The sequence below is a fragment of the Pelophylax lessonae genome, assembly GCF_965119305.1.
Source record: "Pelophylax lessonae genome assembly, chromosome: 5".
Lineage (NCBI taxonomy): Eukaryota > Metazoa > Chordata > Amphibia > Anura > Ranidae > Pelophylax > Pelophylax lessonae.
Genome location: NC_138772.1, coordinates 428,720,127 through 428,740,229, shown reverse-complemented (window position 1 = coordinate 428,740,229; position 20,103 = coordinate 428,720,127). Strand labels below are relative to the sequence as shown.

General features: G+C 38.3%; 1 protein-coding gene across 1 annotated transcript; it reads left to right on the top strand.

The window, feature by feature from the left end:
* The first annotated feature begins 348 nt into the window (after window positions 1–348).
* Window positions 349–18,478, top strand: PENK (proenkephalin). The gene is made up of 3 exons (XM_082257447.1): window positions 349–751; window positions 956–1,096; window positions 17,560–18,478. Exons 1-3 carry the CDS (start codon window positions 746–748, stop codon window positions 18,175–18,177), a joined length of 765 nt encoding a protein of 254 aa, XP_082113573.1. The 5' UTR covers window positions 349–745; the 3' UTR covers window positions 18,178–18,478.
* Window positions 18,479–20,103: the final 1,625 nt, after the last annotated feature.

Here is a 20,103-nt window from a genome sequence, read left to right as displayed (position 1 = left end):
CGTTTTCCACTGAGAGATCATGGAAAAATAAATATGCCTTTACTATATCTAAAGCACAGCATCGTGCACAGGAACCTAATTTAAACCCAATAATCCACCTACAATACCAGGAAAACAGTATAGCTCATTGTGAACACAGCAGCTTTTGTGTGCTTACTGACACTTGTAATTATGCTCTCAATAGCTATTGAACATGAACCAATATTTCAGCTGTCACGTTTTTGAGTCCCACATATGAGCCTCCCCCAGCACTTCTGATAGCGATCATGACTCTGCTTAATTATAAGAACTTATGGGGCAATGATTGCGAAATCCATGAAGAGGTTTCGTAGGAGATGCGTCAGATGGAGCCTACAGGCTATTGGGGGAAGCTGTCTGCTCTCTTCTTTAACTAATTATAAAGAAGCCCAGCTCTGTGATTCCTCTAACGAGCCTCCAACCACACACGTCCATTTATAGAAAGTGGCTCGTAGACGTTGTCACCACTGCCTGCCTCTCTCTCTCTCTCCTCTCTCTCTCTCTCCAGCTCACATAGAAAAGTAGAGGAGGAGAGATCACTTACAAGACTTGCACAGGTTTCTGCTGATCAGCAACACCCAAGGGCTGCTCCTTGTCTTCACACTTTCTCCAGAGACCTTCACTACTTTCTTCCTCTATAAATAATTTCCTGTTCAATCCCATCCAGCATCGCAGCACAACTGAGCCGGCTGTAGTGGATCATCTACTACAGCGCTAACACGGAGCCATGCAAGTGAGTACCACCATACATTTATTGCACTTTATTCACTTACCTGTGCACATCATAGGACAAAAAGAGTTCATCATGTCTATGTCTTATGTACACGATGCAGACTTATCACCTGTACATAACCTATGAAGTTTTATATGTGACATGACGGTATATGCAAGCCATGTAACGTGTTATTTTGTTGTTTCTTTCTATGTTCTTTTGCAGTCAATCACGCTGGTTAGCAGACACTGCTGTTTAGTCCTTGCCATTACCACCTACCTGTATGTGACAATTCGAGCAGATTGCAGCAAAGATTGCGCTTCCTGTACTTACCATTTGGGACAAGCAACTGAAATCAACGCTTTGGTAAGTCTAAAGTAGCAGCAAGTTCTGTGCTTTGGTGGGCTTAGGAAGTTGAAGGTACTTTAGAAATACTTTGATGTAACCAATTTGCGGCAGGCAGCAGTTCAGCACCTTGGACAGCGTGGTAGCCCTACATTGTAATTCCCAAGCAGTTCAGCACCTTGGACAGCGTGGTAGCCCTACATTGTAATTCCCAAGCAGTTCAGCACCTTGGACAGCGTGGTAGCCCTACATTGTAATTCCCAAGCAGTGTGTATGAACTCTGCTGTGTTGTGTAGTCTTCTACTACAGTAGATGTTTGCCAAGTACCCCGGGTGATTGCCAGGTGTTTCCAAAGTGACCACTGAAGTCTGGAAATATATGCACTGCATTCTTTAAGTATAAATAGGTACTTCTAAAAGATCATGGGATTGATTTACTAAAATTGAAAAGTGCAAAATCTGGTGCAGCTGTGCATGGCAGCCAATTCAGCTTCTAACTTCAGCTTGTTCAATTAAGCTTTTACAAAAAAAACCTGGAAGGCTTCTGTGCAGATCTGCACCAGATTTTGCACTCTCCAGTGAAGAACATACCCCTTGGAGAGTTTTTTGTACAAAATGTACTATCTGCAAATATATATATATATATATATATATATATATATATATGGTTGACCATAGAAAAAGATCAACTGGTCCATCCAGTCTGCCCCATTTTTGTTAACCATTTTGTGTTTAGACCTCTGTTTGTCCCAAGTATGTTTGAATCCACTCACTGTGGACCGACTCACTACCTCTGCCGGAAATCTTTTCCAAGCATTATCTACCCTCTCAGTAAATTTTAACTTTCAAAGATTTCAATCATGTCTCCCCTTTCCTTCAAAACTGTACATAAAGTCTGTGTGTATATATATATGTGTATATATATATATATATATATACACAGACTTTATGTACAGTCTTGACTTGAGGGAAAGGGGAGACATGATTGAAATCTTTGAAAGTTAAAATTTACTGAGAGGGTATATATATATATATATATATATATATATATATATATATATATATATTGTCCTTCTGAATTTATCAGGCAGAACTGTCACCCTCAGCATGAAATACCCTTAAAGAAAGTGATGCTTATTATAGCTGTAAAGCTGATCCTTTTCTGAATTGTTTCACTAAAGTTAGCCGTCATTGTAGACATACAAAATGGTCTTATATACATGTATATCATTGTGAGTATAGAAGAAAAGTCACCATATGTAATAGTAAAGTGATGGTGAATCAAATATCATGTAAATTGCAACTAAAGCCTAAATAAGTAATACCCCAGAATTGCAGAATTATTTTCACCTTAACCTAGAAAATTGAGAAAGGAACATATTATTTGATTGTAGACACTGTAATGGTATATATATATATATAGGTACAGTGTCACTGGGAATACATATGGAAGCTGATGTAACTCCCTTTCAATGTGTACACTCTTGCAGCTCTCTTGACCACCTTTATAATCCTGCAGCCTCCTTTCAGTCCTTACAATCCTGCATCTCCCTTGCAATCCCGCAGCTCCTTTGGCAATTCTTACAATCCCACAGCTCCCTTATCAGTCATTACAATGCCGCAGCTCCCTTATCAGTCATTACAATGCCGCAGCTTCCTTATCAGTCATTACAATCCCGCAGCTTCCTTATCAGTCATTACAATCCCGCAGCTGCCTTTCAAATCTTCCAAGCTGCAGCTCCCTTGGCATGCCCTACAATCCTGCAGCTCCCTTGGCATGCCCTACAATCCTGCAGCTCCCCTGGCATTTCTTACAATAATATAGCTTGGCATTTTATACAGTCCCGTAGCTCCATTGGCATTCCTTGCAATCCTGCAGCTTGCTTATCAGTCATTATAGTCCTGCAGTTCCCTTGTCATTCCTGACAACCATGCAGCTCCCTTATCAATTATTACAGTTCTGCAGTTCCCTTAAAGCCTTACAATACTGCAACTCCCTTGTCAATCTTTACAATTCTGCTTTCTCTGAGCTCTTATGAAAAGACACACAAAATTCTTCCCTCTGCTGGATCAAAACACAATACATTGACTTAAAAAAAAGAGAAGTGCATATTCCCTCCTATTAGGATTTTTTGCTAGGGTATGCGTGATGCTCTTCTGACCTTTACAACGTTATCAAAGTGAATTCTTAAAGCACAATTTTCTATTCACTTTAGAGTGTATGTCAAAATACCCTACACATTTGATGACACTCTATGTACCTACTGCAAGATCAAAGGTTCTTTGTATCCTTTTACTTAGCCTTGAGAGGGATATAGGCAGATATAAAGTATATACCACAATTCATTATTAATTTCTGGGTTTCTCTGGTTATATTAAATGTAGTGTTAGAGAGTTAATATACATAACATATCATATATATACTATGCATAATTATTCATACTTTAAGACATTGCCATATATTTTGAAATAACAATGAAGATAATAAATATAAAGTGGTTTTATACATTAAGGAAATTTGTAAAATATTAAGGTCTAAAAATAGGTTTGATACAAATAAAATGCCTGCAAAAAATAACAAATTCATACTGATCAGCACAATTTTATATACTACCAAAAAGCTGAGGGTGCCATGGCACCTGATTGCTTTGGTAGTTAGCACTGCCCTCCAGCACCACAAATGAGCAGACCCAAGTACAAACTTTATTTCTAACCTACTTTGCATATTTAGGCAAATTGTTGAAGACATCTTTCGTTAGGCTCTTATAATTACAGTATCTCCATTATGTCATTAAAGGATTCAGTGTGATGATATTCTTAGGAATAGGCAGTGATAAGTTCAATGTTGTGTAGCCATGACTGTAGATACTAAATATAAAATGAAATTGAGACATTCAATACCTTTTTGTGTTTTGAATCCTGTACTGTGTGATTTACGTGTTGTCAGGGAAATTATCATTTATACATAAAAAAATTCCTTGATAAATATATTCAATGAACTAAGCAGAATTCAATTAACTACCAAAAGTTTATTGAATGCTCTGTTTTTAGACATAGAAGATAAAAATGGATGTAATAAACATAAATATTAAGTTAGACAAAGCTCCATGACTGACACAAACAATTTAAAGAAACATTTCACCATTGTTCTAGAACAGTCCGACTGTTTGCAACATATTGCATTTAATTGTAATTAAATGAATGGGCTGTAGAATAATCCCTGTAGTATTATGACATATAGTCATCATTAACTGATATTATCATGGACAATATAATAGTATGCGCTTCTGTCATCAAGAGATCATTCATCAATGTCTACACTTACTCGCCACCTGATGAGTCAGCATGACAATATGCCATAATCGTATATCAATCCTATAGAGAACAACACACTTTTCATGAAGGCACTCTTGAACGTCACAGTATATGCTATAAGCTAACCCCCCCCCCCCCCCCCCATGTCATGATAGCTTAATCCATTATATCTTATAGTAAAGAAAGATTTTAGGGAAAACTCTTCATTTTAGTAACTGATTACCATTCATAAATATTCTATATTATTTAAGCCTTCTGCTTTAAAGCATAACTTCAACTCTCCTTGATGTTTGAGATCTTAAAGCAAGCCTAATTAGCCCTATAAAAGAATGTATAATGACAAATGTTACATTTTGCACATTACGGATGTAAATACAACTGCACAAAATGATTTATGCAAATAAGCCTCTACATAGGATAATGAGCTCCAGCTAGATTACATTTTTGCATTGCATTTATCAAGAATGGTCTTTCGAAATCTGTCTGTCTACAGTTTATGAGCACAAGCAGTATGGTTACACTTTCCATTACCCATAATGGTTAATCAAAGGGTCTGTACAAACGTAGCAGCCCAAAATTATCAATGAATTCAGTTTACAATATATTTTTTGTTCACCTCTCTGCCTTGCAATACCTAAGATATAAAAAAATGGGATTTGGGCTTAAAGTCTCGATTCATGCCTTTTATTTATATTTATTCTTTATTAGGAACTATTGATAGTGAACTGTGACATGCTAAATAGCAGAGTTCTACAGTGGTTATACCCAGTGCAATGGATGTTGGGTGCACATTTGTATGCACTTTTGGAAATATTCAGAGATAAACTTATCAGAGATGGATTTCCTATCAGTTTATTACCAACAATACATAAACTGCGCAACTGACAAAAGTACTTTCAGTAGATCCATCGCTTGCAACTAGCTATCCTCATTTAGGAATAGTAGAACACAGGAATTATTTCCACTACATAAAAATTAAGTGCAATCTGAACTGATCTACTCAAGTAGAAATAAGGTTTATTCTCATTTTCAGCATGAATTTATATTAAATAATCATCATTACAATAGGTACACTAGTCTAAAATATACAGATATATTAGGCAAGTAATGTATCACCTGCATAAAACCATGCATCTAATATCATCATATAAAATGTTATTTAGTAACTTGGTTCAAACAGTGCTGAAGCGTAACCCAGGGCAACCATTAACTGTGCTAGAGTTCTAAAAGCAGATTTCTAAATAATTGCTAGGGACTACCGTAACTCGGATGCTGACAACGGCAGTACGTTTTATAAGTTGTTAAACAGCTAGAAAATATTGCTATTATCTAGCTAAAACATTGATTTTGCACTTGTAGCAACATATTACTATTATCTGTAAACAGCTGCTTATATTCACTGGTGGTTATCTTGGGGAAGAGTGGAGCTCTTGCAAGTATCACCAAGGATTCCTTTTTTAAGGAACAAGAAATAATTTCTTCTTGGAAAATAGCTTTAAAAAATATGACACACCCAAATAGATATTTGAAATTCAGGGTTTTAGTATCTTAACTAATGTCACAGTGCAAAAAAAGATTTTTAATGGTTGTCTAGTGTTTAGGCACAAAGATGTATTTACAGCTTCTTTACAGTTTTCAGCAGAGGACATGCCAATTTAATTAAAAGGTGCCAGAAATCTGTGATTTTCCACTGCTAAATACTTGGGAAGGACAGCTTGCATTTAAAATTTAAACATGAATTCGGTAGCATCTTTAGCCTACCATTTTTTTTCTCATAAATGACAATTTTTATTTTATGTTTTCATACATCACTCTAGTTCTAAACCAGTCTGCCCCAACATTTGTTTTTTACCACCAAGGAACCCTTGAAATGGTAGTATCTTCTTTACATTTGAGATCAGTGATAACCAATATAGTACCCCCTTACATTGGTGGACAGTGAAGAATTGCCCCCTTCATAGGTGGTCAGTAAGAATTGCCCCCTTACATTGGTGGTCAGTGAATAATTGCTCCCTTCCATGGGTGGTTAGTGTAGCGACCCCTTAAATCAGTGGTCAGTGGAGCATGGCCTTCTTATAGTGATGGTCAGTGGAAAATTACTCTTTTACAATGATAGTCACTAGAGAAGTACCCCTTTACAGCTGTGGTCAGTGGAGCACTCCATTAGTTGTTAGTGGAGAATTTCTTCTTTAATTGGTGGTCTGTGGAGAAGTGCCTCCTTACATTGGTAGTCAGGGTAGTGTTTCCCTACATTGGTGGTCAGTGGAGAATGACTCCTTACATTGTTGGCCAATGGGAAAAGGACCCCCATATCCCGATGATCATTAAAAAGAATTCTGTATAAATTGGAGGTCAGTGGGAAAAATGTCCCCTTCTCTGGGGATATAAAGAAAAGGAAGAGTTTGCCACACCAGAAATATTTGTCAAGATCAGTGTTTTTGTCATTTGTAAAATGAACCAGCATGTTTTATGGAGTTCAAGGGGCATCCTTTAGCAAGGCTAGGGAATGCAATAGAAAGTTGAGGTCTGGACAATTGTAGGATGATGTATTTGGAGGAAATCCTTTAACAGTTCTGAAATATGTCTTTTTCTAATGCCTATTCTGGTGCCTGTGGAAACCCTAAAACATGTTGGTCTGTTTTTTACCAAATGCAACCAGGAATAAAATTGATCTAGACAAATATTTCTGGATGGGCATGCTTTTTCTTATCCCTTTACCATGTTTATTACAAGAACTTAGCTAAGCCTCCTGTACACTATTGAGCTGCCTCTTAAATTAGTCACCTAGCAACAGCCAACCCACCCAGTACTCCATCAATACCAAGAAATCCAGCGCTCCTCACCCTCACTATTCTCCGTACATTGGTGGTAACTGTGGTGCTACCCTCTATTGTTATGGTTGGTGGAAAGAATACTCTCTTACTTGCTGGAATAGAGATGTTAGAATGGCCCTATATGTGTAGAAAGCCCCCACTCTGGTTTAAGGATGAATGTTCCCTTTTTTATGTAGATGTCTTCCTTCATGCCTCTTTTAAAATAGTTCTCCTCTCTGTCCAAAATGTTCACCTTTCTATATTAAAATAATTGTCATTTTGTAGATGTAGGAAGACTGTTGCGTCCAGACCTGCAGAATTCGCCCTCATATGTTAGGCCATCCAATTTCTGAGGGATGCTTTTCTCCCCTATGTACAGATCTTTGCATTCCTCACTACACAAGACTGTACATACTGGTTTACTTCACTTGCTTGGCTGTTAGGTCTTCTGGATGTAGATGCTTTTGTCACAGTGTGTTACTGGGCTTGAAAAACACACAGATGCAACAAAAAATAAACATCAGATGGACAAAGTTTTCTGGAGAGCTGTAAAAATTTGCACAAGCAGCCACCAGTGCACCCTTTAAATTCATGTAATTGAGCTGTCATTAGATAGAACAGATTACAAGAAAAATGCACAGAACCAGAGTGGCTCTGTGCCTTGTGGATGTTGTGAACCAATCACAGCAATCACAAGTGTAAACAAAAATGTAATTGTCACCACAGCCCTCCTCTTCCACCTTTGCTGCCAATCACTTCTCTGTAAGTAACACTTTTCCCACTGACCACAAACAAAATTGAGGCTTGTTAACAACAAACTGGTCACATTAGCAGGAGGATATACAAAGCAGGGGGCATAGGGCACATTGACCACTGAAAGTTATGGGGTACTCACCGTTGATCACCAACATTTAAGTAGGCACACGCCATTAACCACCAACGTTAAAGGGGTACTCACCACCAACCACCACCATAAGGGTGCTCTACCTCCTGACCACTGAAATCTGCAAGCTGTTTTTTGGTATTACATAGTCATGGCCCCTACACTCTGACTGCTGCACTGTACAAACTGCATGTCCTAAGCTAAATTACACAATTCTGGGGTTGTTTGTACTGTTCTGGAATAGTAGTTGTCAATCAAACTATCACAGCAATAAAAAAAAAACTGTGTGGTAATATATATGGGTATATACAGAATAGTACTTAAGTGGTTAAGGAGTGGAGAATGTTTACTTAGCTTGGTGAATTAGGTGAAGCTGTGTTTATGCTAATTTCCCTTGCACATGACTGGTCTGTTTATTCTGTTCATTGCTGTTTTACCTTACTTTTTAAGGTGACTGAACTTCAATACCAGAGTAAACAGTCTATGCCTCTTTAGTCAATCACTTCCTATGTAGAAATAGCTTTACATATATGGACAATAGAGCAAAATCTATTCATGATCCCTTTTCATTACTGTGCTTATTGTTCTTCCAATGTATAAGAACTGAGCACTGTAAAGAAAAAACCACCAGAGAAAGCTGTACGATTGTTGCCAACATCCCATTTTATACATAGAAGGAGATACTGACTCTCAAAATGTAAAATGGGACTTTTAGGGCAACTTAAACAACAAGTAGAAAATTCTGTAAAATGTTAGATGTTATTACATCCATTAAAAGTCTACATCATACAAATACTTAAAAAAACATTGACGGCTGAAATTGCATGAAACCTATACACAAGTTTGGTGACAGCGTCTTCTCTCCATTCCGACGCATTTCAGGAAGAGATTAATCCTTTCTTCAGGGGTATAGTGGGAGAGAGTCACATACTTTTTTATACATGATGATCAATAGTTGTTACAGCTGTACAGAATCTAAAAACCAGGTACACTTTTGCTAGATGTAGGGGCAACCATGGGCTCCCGCAACCAGTGTCCCGGGTGACCCACACAAAGGCTCCCCAGTAGCAATTCTCAGACCACCAAACAATATAATTGGAGGATCTTAGATGAAATTGCAGGATGTCCATGATAGGACACCAGGGGACCCCTGCCCTGGCATCCTATGCTGCACATCCAAGAACTGCGGTTGTGAAAACACATTGGTGCCCCCTCCATCTGGTGAAAGTGAAGCTGTTTTTCAGATTCTGTATGGCTGTAACAACTTTTGATCATCATGTATAAAACAAAAGGTATGTGGCCCTCTCCCACTATACCCCCCAAGAAAAGGATTCATCTCTTTCTAATATACGTTGGAATGGAGGGGAGTCACCAAACTTGTTTCATGCCAATTCAGCCGTTCATGAAAATATAATGTTTTACAGAATTTTCTACTTGTTGTTTAAGTTGCCCTAAAAGTCCCATTTAATCTTTTGGGGGTCAATATCTTCTTTAAGAACTGAGTACTGTGTTAACCACAAAAGACAGATAAGACATTATTCCTCTGTTCTAAAACCAGACCTTCTGCTGTCAGTTGTTGGCCAAAGAACAGAGCCTATCTGCACTCCAGACACACTGAGGTAATAATAGACCGCCATACACTAAGGGCATTACTGCACAGGTTTTATTCCACAGAACAGCTACACTGACGGCACCCAGCCCAAAGACCACCTGCATTAACGTCTTTAGGCACAACCTATTTTTGTGGTTGTTCTGTGGAATAAAACTTGTGCGTACAGTGATGTAATTGATGTGCAGTGGTCTGTTATTTCCTCAACCACAAGAGCCATACATACTTCAGCATTTTTTTTTTTTTTGAAGTGTTAGATGAAAGTCAAAACTTCTCTGTGGACTGCTAAAGACAACCAACCTTTGCCAACCCTTAGATGTGTAGAAATAGGACTAAGGATGAACTGTGTTCAACCCATCCAAATAAGGGAGAACATTATATGCAACTACTGCAGATAATTCAGATGGAAAACCAGGATAGTAGACTAAAGCTTCACATAGAGATATTAAAGTGTGGTATTTGGAGGGCTAATGAAATGCTCCGTAATACTTGTATGATCCAATACACACAAATAGCCATTAACTTGCCTGCTTCTTCTAAAAAGTCTAACATTGGTAAAACTAATATGACCTTCCTAGCTTTGATGCTGGGGCTCTTGCTTGCTCCTGAGTAGAGTGGAGTAGAGTAGACCCCTCTACTTGGAAGTACACAAAGCTAGAACTGCAGTGCTAGAGTTTTTTGAAATGCTTACAGATCCAGTTTTTCAATGGCATCTACAGTCTTAGCACAAGATGACAGCAGGAACTTTGACCATATCTTTAGCACAGCTCTATTAGATATAATAAAAGAAGGTAAATATATAATTTCAGAGTGGGCTATATCCAGAATACCTACCACTTTATGTGCAAATGCAATCATAGCTTCTTGGTATTTGCTCAAAAAAGTGCAACACTACATGGTCTACAATCTCTTACTGACATCAAATTGCAAAGCACTATGCAGGTTTTGAAGTTAATTCATCCAAGGTTTATGTAGCATTACCCTAGGACAGTGATGGGGAACCTGGCCTCCCCAGTTATGGAGACAACTCAAAGCAGTGGTTATATAGTTGATTTACAAAAGGAAAGATTGTACACATTGCAAAGGATTTTGCACTTTTGTAAAGGGAATTTCCCCCCAAAGCTTTGTGAAGACGGAGGAGCTCTACTGACTTCCATCATCCTATCATGTGCAGACAAATATTATGTTTTGCTTCCTTGCATGTGATTGGGTATTCTTTGTGAAGTGAAATTTCACCACAATCACTAAGCTCTGGGGAAACTTCCATTGCAGGGTGAACAGCTTATTTGTCTTTAGTAAATCAACTCCAGGGGGCATCTATTTGTGTATACGGTATAAGGTGTAAGATGAACAGTGATTTCAATGTTCAAGAAAAGGCAAGAATTCCTTTTTATTGTGGTTTTCCCTGACTTCAACTGCTAAGTTCCTTCAACTCCAAATCTAAATCTAAGTTGTAAATACGCAGTAGTTTAAAAAAAAACACTGTAAATTACACCTTTAAGAAATAGGCACATATTTGCTTCTTACAAATGAGCTTAAAGTCTTTTTTTTATTTTTATTTTCTTTATTAAAATAATAATGTTATACTATTGCACAGTGCGGCCCCAAGCCTCCTCTTTTAGGGGCCCCTGCTTGTGCTCTGGGCTCCCCTTCTTCTCTGAGTGGCCCCCATAGCAAGGTGCTCATGTAGGTGAGCTCCTGAGCCGAGCTATGCGTATCCATAGGCACACATTGCGGGTTAGCCTCGCCCTCCACTCCCTCCTCCCTGGATTTGAGTGACAGCAGCAGGAGCCAATGGCTCCCACTGCTTTGCTTAAAGCCTGTGAGTCCAGAAATAGAGAGGGCTGCAAGCAGGGACAGTGCTTGAGTGGTGTCAAGTAAGTGTGGGTGGGGGAAGGGTGGGGAAAGGGGGGGGCAAAGGCAGTGGAAGTTTTTTTACCCTTATAAATAGAATGCATTAAGGTAAAAAAAAAAAAAACTTCTACTTTTAGAACCACTTTAAAATAATGAGTTGTTTTTACTCTATTTGAATACAAATGGTTAAAAACAATTTACACAGGCAACATATATTACTGACCTCATAGTAATAATGTTTTTTGGGAGTAAAAAGTTTATTACACATAAAAGTATATAGTTCCCAAGCAGGAGTGACTGTTCAAAACCAAGCAGCCTTCTTACGAGGAATGTAATATAGTGTATATCTTCATTGATCAGGTATATGTATATATATATATATATATATATATATATATATATATATATATATATATGTATATATATATATATATGTATATATATATATATATATATATATATATATATATATATATATATATATAAAAATACTAAATGGCATTTTCAATATAAGTCATGTAACTTGGGTCAATATAATGTCTTTATTTGAATTGAGTCTATGTTAAATTTTGCTAATATATTTTGATTGCATAATTATCCATCTCTCTTTGGATCTGTTCCATCTAATGCCACCAAACTAATGATTGTCATCATACCCACAGAATAAAGAATAATTACCAGTTGTTCTTCAAAACTCACACGAGTTTTTCTCCAGCAGCTTCAATTTACAGTACTTCTCTTGCAACAATTTTATGCAACATTTTAGCATTATTCCCTTCTCTTGAACATGTACTTATAACACTGATACCATCAAATAGAGATCCACACATTAAATTAAATAACAACAGAACACCAAGCAAATGTTTAATAGAGGGCCTGAAATTAAAAGTAATTAAAAAAAAAAAAAAACTGGATGTCAAACAAACATTTTAGGGAGAATAGAGACAAACTAAATTACTTACCATGTTTTATCATTGTTTTTCCAGTATTCTAGGTAATTCTTTTGGAATTAAGTTGTACTTTTCCCTTTTAAAAAGATGAAGTTTCCAAAAATTAAAGAAAAAAAAAAGTCAGCTATAGAAGAAATCAGCTTTAGGCTTCTTCGGTTCTTCAAAAAATTATGTTGAAAAAAAAGATCATCATCTGAGCAGACTCAAGTCTGGAATGACATATAAAAGTGCTTTTATGGGATGCATATTACAAATTAAAGCTTTACCATTTAATAAATCTTTCATCAAAGAAACTTCAACTTAGTGGAAGTAGATAGTTTTTGAGGATATTAAGTAAAAATTAAAGGTGTGTGGTTGCTATTTTCAGTAAAATACTGATAATTATTTTTGGGCATTTTAAAGGTTAGTTTTTTGCTTGCACTGATTATGTCTTATATATTTATTTAACAAAAATTACACACAGTTACTAATACTAATTATTTTCGATTGTAAGCTCCAGTGGCCATGGCCCTTTGATTCCTCCTATATTAAATTATATTTTAACTGTACTATCTCTATCCATTTTGTAAAGCACCGTGCAAACTGTTGGTTCTATTTAAATCCTGTATAATAATTACTATAATAATATTTAAAAGGACTCTTCTACTGCAATTGTTAAGTCTGTGTTAGGGATCTCTTATTGAGTACAGCTCTGCTTCCTTTAGGAAAACGTCTTATCACAGATTTCACCAGAGACTGGTATTGCAGTGCTTTTTGAGAACAACATGGCTTTATTCATAAAGAGGGCTAATTGTTAAAGGAGAAGTTTACCTTTGGGAATAGGTTACATGTTTCATCCATCTTTAGAGTGGAACACATAACATGTTCCCAATGCTGCAGCCGCTGTGCGATCACCCCCTCATGACAGCAGAACGGGGAAAAGTTCCCCATACTGCCATACTAGCTGTCACTTTTTGAAATCAACACAGTCATGCGGGGCTCTTCCCACACGGCAGCGTCATTTATATACACAGCTCTGTGAATGAAATACAAGCCCTGACATCCTTTGCAGCTGTCAACTTGTAGTTCTTAATGAACTACCGTGGCGCTGTGGAGCGCTGTGGTAGTTCATTGATTCTTCCTGTCAGATTGTATCTGCTTGCTTGTATGGGTACACAGATATACTGACAGATCTGGAGGAGACCTGCGAAGCACCAGCGATCTACTGATTGCTGGTGCAATACTTTACAGGCTGAAAAAAAAAATGCTAATTTTTTTTACCTGCATTTATTGTCTTTTTCTAAAAAGTGAACTTATCCTTTAAAGCTGAACTTCTTGTTACATACAGTATCTCACAAAAAGTGGGTACACCCCTCACATTTTTGTAAATATTTTATTATATCTTTTCATGTGACAACACTGAAGAAATTACACTTTGCTACAATGAAAAGTAGTGAGCGTACAGATTGTATAACAGTGTAAATTTGCTGTCCCCTCAAAATAACTCAACACACAGCCATTAATGTCTAAACAGCTGGCAACAAAAGTGAGTGCACCCCTAAGTGAAAATGTCCAAATTGGGCACAAAGTGTCAATATTTTGTGTGGCCACCATTATTTTCCAGCACTGCCTGGTTGCCCACACACACCAGTGTTAATTTTGGCAGCAAATTTCAATTTAGTTTTAGTCTTAGTCTTAGGACTAAAATGGCATTTTAGTTTTAGTCCTATTTTAGTCTTCTGCAAGTGTTTTAGTTTTAGTCGTATTTAGTCGACTAAAACTCCAGTATATTTTAGTCGACTAAAACGCCCTACATTTTAGTCGACTAAAACGCCCTACATTTTAGTCGACTAAAACTCATTTTAGTCATCTATAATCAATGGGTGTAGTTCAATTGTAATTTGTAATGCATTATTTAAGCATTTCTCTACAATTTCCAAACTCATTATATACTACTGCTGGTCCTGGAGTGAAAAATCTAATATGTTATTATTTATGCTTTGAGCATGCACCGGTGTTAATTTTTGGCAGCAAATTTCGATTTAGTTTTAGTTATAGTCTTTTGACTAAAATGCCATTTTAGTTTTAGTCGTATTTTAGTCTTAAGACTAAAATGCCATTTTAGTTTTAGTCGTATTTTAGTCATCTGAATTGTGTTAGTCGACGAAAACATTTTAGTCGGTTTTAGTCGACTAAATTAACACTGCCACACACGCTTGACACCATCTGAACCAAATAAGTTTATCTTGGTCTCATCAAACCACAGGACATGGTTCCAGAACTCTTGGGCATGGAGTTTACCAGAGCTTCACAGGTTGCCACTGGAGTCCTCCTCCACTCCTCCATGACGACATCACGGAGCTGGTGGATGTTAGAGACCTCGTGCTCCTCCACCTTCCATTTGAGGATGCCCCACAGATGTTCAATAGGGTTTAGGTCTGGAGACATGATTGGCCAGTCCATCACCTTTACCCTCAGCTTCTTTAGCAAGGCAGTGGTTGTCTTAGAGGTGTGTTTGGGGGTCGATATCATGTTGGAATACTGCCCTGCAGATGGGTCACAGAAGGGAGGGGATCATGCTCTGTTTCAGTAGTACATTTTGGCATTCATGGTTCCCTCAATGAACTGTAGCTCCCCAGTGCCGGCAGACACATTTGTCTTTCTACTTCTCACCTGGTTGCCCCCACACATGCTTGACACTATCTGAACCAAATAAGTTTATCTTGGTCTCATTAGACCACAGGACATGGTTCCAGTAATCCATGTCCTTAGTCTGCTTGTCTTCAGCAAACTGTTTGCAGGCTTTCTTGTGCATCATCTTTAGAAGAGGCTTCCTTCTGGACGACAGCCATGCAGACCAATTTAATGCACTGCGTGGTGTATGGTCTGAGTACTGACAGACTGACCCCCCACCCCTTCATCCTCTGCAGCAATGCTGGCAGCACTCATATGTCTATTTCCCAAAGACAACCTCTGGATATGATGATGAGCATGTACACTTCTTTGGTCGACCATGGCGAGGCCTGTCCTGAGTGGAACCTGTCCTGTTAAACCGCTGTATGGTCTTGGCCAATGTGCTGCAGCTCAGTTTCAGGGTCTTGGCAATCTTCTTATAGCCTAAGTCATCTTTATGTAGAGCAACAATTCTTTTTTTCAGATCCTCAGGGAGTTCTTTGCCTTGAGGTGCCATGTTGAATTTCCAGTGACCAGTATGAGAGCGTGAGACCGATAACACCAAATTTAACACACCTGCTCCCCATTCACATCTGAGACCTTGTAACACTAACAAATCACATGACACTGGGGAGGGAAAATGGCTAATTGAGTCCAATTTGGACATTTTCACTTAGGGGTGTACTCACTTTTGTTGCCAGCGGTTTAGACATCAATGGCTGTGTGTTGAGTTATTTTGAGGGGACAGCAAATTTACACTGTTACAAGCTGTTGTCACGTTGAAAAGATATAATAAAATATTTACAAAAATGTGAGGGGTGTACTCACTTTTGTGAGATACTGTATATATATTATATAGATACACTGATCAGCAATAACATTATGACCACTGACAGGTAGAGTGAAACACATTGATTATCTTGTTACAATGGCATCTCAGAGTGGATGGTATATATCAGGCAGCAAGTGAACATGTTGTCCCTTAAGTTGATGTGTTGAAAGCAGAAAAATGGGCAAGTGTAAGGATTTGAGTGACTTTGACAAAGGCTAAATTAAAATGGCTAGATGACTAGGTCAGAACATTTCCAGAACTGCAGCTCCTGCAGGATATTCCTGGGCTGCAACCTGCAGGACTTAAAGAATCTCTGTTACTGGCGGCTTGGTTCCAGATACTATAGCACACCTTCAGAGGTCTAGTGGTGTCCATTCCTTGATGGGTTATGGTGGGTGGTCATAATGTTATGACTGATCTGTGTATATATACAATATATACTGTATATATAAGAGCTGTATTACCTGACCAAGGTTTGTAAATCTGCAGAGTCAATCTCTGACAACCAGCTGCTGAAGTTTACCTCTTTAATAAAGGAGACAATTTTTTCCAGAGTTTAGTTAAATCCCTATTAACCACTAAGAGTCCAACCGAGTCATCTATTTAAGCCCCAATGAAGGGGGAGCCTTATAGATTTGAAACACTTTGACTTTTCATCTTTGTTATCTTTGGACTTCTGTGATGAAATAAATGTACTTGGACTTCTATACTTTATAAGTAGAGCCCTTATTCTTCTTATAACATCCTTCCCTATGTTTCATTCATTCCTGAGAGATAGAACAACAAAGTCCTGGGCCTTGATTAAGCAATCAGGTTTGGCCTAGGACCTGTCCCAGCCTGTGACTGAAATAAATGAGCAAACAAGATCATCATTCTGTTCTTTCCTCCTCTCAGGACTTATATTTACATAAGGCTGTTTGGAATGCTATAGCACTGTTAAGCCAGGTACACACTGGGCAAATGTCGTGAGAAATTGGGCTGGTTAAAAAACAAAACAGCCGACATTCGGCCCGTGTGTATGTCGGGCTGTCCGACAGAAGCCGGCCAAAGGAAAACCAGCAGACGACCGCCTCCTGATCAGCCCTCTCTGCTAATGGCAGAGAGCGCTGTTTAGAGTGTTCTGGCGGGGGGTGGGGGGCCGTCTCCCCCCCCCCCCCCGCCAGAACACAACAGCTCAGTGGGGGAGATCGCTGTACTTACTTGCATAGTGAGTGCAGCGGCCTTGACCAGAGCTGACAATTTTTTTTTTCGTTCAACCCAAAAAAACGTAAAGTGTGTACCAGGCTTAAATGTGTATCCTAGCGTAGCTGGTAAAAGATTTATTACAGATATTTAAAAGGGTTCGACAAATTACGCAGCGGTTTACTTACTGTATATATTGCACTTTCACGTCAGTCCCTGCCCTCAAGAAGCTTACAATCTAAGGTGTTTATTCATATTCATACATGCACATGCTAGGGCTAATTTAGACAATTAGCCTACAAGTTATTAGAATTAGACTGTCATAAATGTATTTCTCATAGCTGTCTATAAAAGCATTTATACAGCTTAGGTATAACGTGTTCTTCTTGTTACAGACATGCACTTTGGAATGTGAAGGACAACTGCCATCTGCCAAAGCCTGGGGAACCTGCAAAGAGCTTCTCCAAACAGCTAAAGAGGACAATGCGTCAGAAGCTGAGAAAGAGACAGATGATAGTCACTTACTAGCAAAAAAATATGGGGGATTTATGAAGCGATATGGTGGCTTCATGAAAAAGAAAATGGATGAGCTGTATCATACTGAACCAGAGGAAGAATCTACAGGTGGAGAGGTTCTTGCTAAGAAGTATGGAGGCTTCATGAAGAAAGAGTTTGACAGTGATACTTCAGATCTCCTCAGAGAGCTTCTAGGTACCGGTGCGGATGCTGACAGTGACACACCAGGAGAGGTGAATAAAAGGTACGGAGGCTTCATGAGAGGCTACAGAAGAAGTCCAGATGTTGAAGATGAGGCTAAAGAGCTGCAGAAGCGATATGGTGGCTTTATGAGAAGAGTAGGCAGGCCTGAATGGTGGCAGGACTACCAGAAAAGATATGGAGGGTTCATGAGGCGCTTTGCTGATTCTATTCTTCCTTCAGATGAAGACGGTGAAAGCTATTCCAAAGAAATACCAGAAATGGATAAAAGATATGGTGGATTTATGAGATTTTAGTTTCATTCCTTCCTACCCCAGATTTATTGAAAAAGACTGCCTCATTGACCATATTTTATTGTAATGTGTTGCCTGCACTGTACAGTTTTTTACTGTCTTAGTTAACAACGCAACTCGTACTCTGTTATATCAGGCTCTGTGTTCTTTATAACTCAACAACAAAATCTGTTTGTCACATTTTGGTTTATACTGTAGGTATTATGCTGAAAATATTTTTGTTACTGTATTTTTTCTTTTAAATGGAATACATCTACCAATGCTTATTGTATATAAATAAATTATTCATCGTATCTGCACAGTTTATTGCTTGTCACTTCTATCTCTACAGGTTAATATTCAACAATACAAATTAAAATTGTCGGGTATTTTACCACTCCTTTCAAGGCTCCCTTGGTATATGCTTCAACAATAATTTCTCCCTATTGCAACTTCCAGCTACTGGGGTCTGCTACATGCGCAAAACAACTTAGCAAGCCAATTCCGTACACCTTCCTGAGAAGATGCAAGAGGAGAAATTCACCATTAAGGGACTTTAGGAAACACTGCTTATCTCCTAGCAAAGGGCACTCTAATATCACAGTCAGTAGATTACCTAAAGCTAAACTCCAGGTCAACAGCTAACAGTGGGGTTGACGTACCAAAATCGGAGAGTGCAAAATCTGGCACAGCTGTTCACTGAAGCCAATCAGCTTCTAACTTCAGCTTGTTTAAATAAGCTTTGGCAAACAAACCTAGAAGCCGACTGGTTACTATGAAGAGCTGCACCATACTTTTCCCTTTCCAGTTTTAGTAAATTAACCCCAGTTTTTATACACTTTGGCAGGTGTTTTACCTAGCAAAGGACTTGTATATCTGTCTGTTTATTCTTGACTGCAGTCTTTTCTCGACTGCAATTAAGTAACACAGCCAAGTCACCTCCCTGCCTTTAGCCTGTGAATGGATAGTAAAGGAGAGGTATCACACAAGTAAATCATCTCTCTGCTCATTCTGCTTGCACCTCCTAACGACAAGTTCCTTTTCAACAGATTAGCACTACAGCAGACCTGATAGGCCTCTAATACTGTTCATCTTTCCCAACTCTGGGCCCTGCCTTCCAAGGGAATGCCAGAGAGTTATTTCAAGTCAAATTTAGGTACTTGCTTCTACAAATACACTAAATTATGTTTTAATTTATGCATAACTACACATATTTGGGATTTTTTTCTGCCTGTTTAGCTATAAAGCAACCCTTGTTGCCAACTGCAGTCTGCAGAAAGGGTTTAAGATTCCCACTGGTGCTCTAAGCATTCACCAGTAGCCAGTAGCCAGAAGCTACAGTAGAAGATAGGTTTATGTAATGATTATCTCTGTATATCACTTCCTACACTGCACAGAAGAGATGCTTAAAGGAACATGGAAGAGAAACTGTAAAACAGATGCATTTGTAGATTATTTCTACTATTAATTCTAAAATATTTTTTACATATAATCAGTTTATTTACCTATCCAAATTCCAATTTTATATTTTATGCCTGCATAATAGCAGCAGTGGGTTTAGTTTGGAGGCATATTAAAAAAAGGATAATGTGAAGGTAAAAAAAAGCTATTTGCAATTGTGTGTGGGCAGGCTGAATGTAACATTTGATAGATCCATCAGCTTGGGTACAACCAGCCTGCCATATTCACTTGTGATTATCACTAGCAGCTGGTATAGTCTTCTCCCGGCGGGGATGGATTCAGGAAAGAAATTTGTAATGTATATGGCCTACTTAAGAGTATCTCTTAGACCAGGGATCTCCAAACAACGACCCTCCAGCTGTTGTGGAACTATACGTCCCATGAGGCATTGTAAAACACTGACATTAACAGACATGACTAGGCATTATGGGAATTAAAGTTTCTGAACAACTGGAAGGCCATAGTTTGTAGACCCATGTCTTAAGCTGG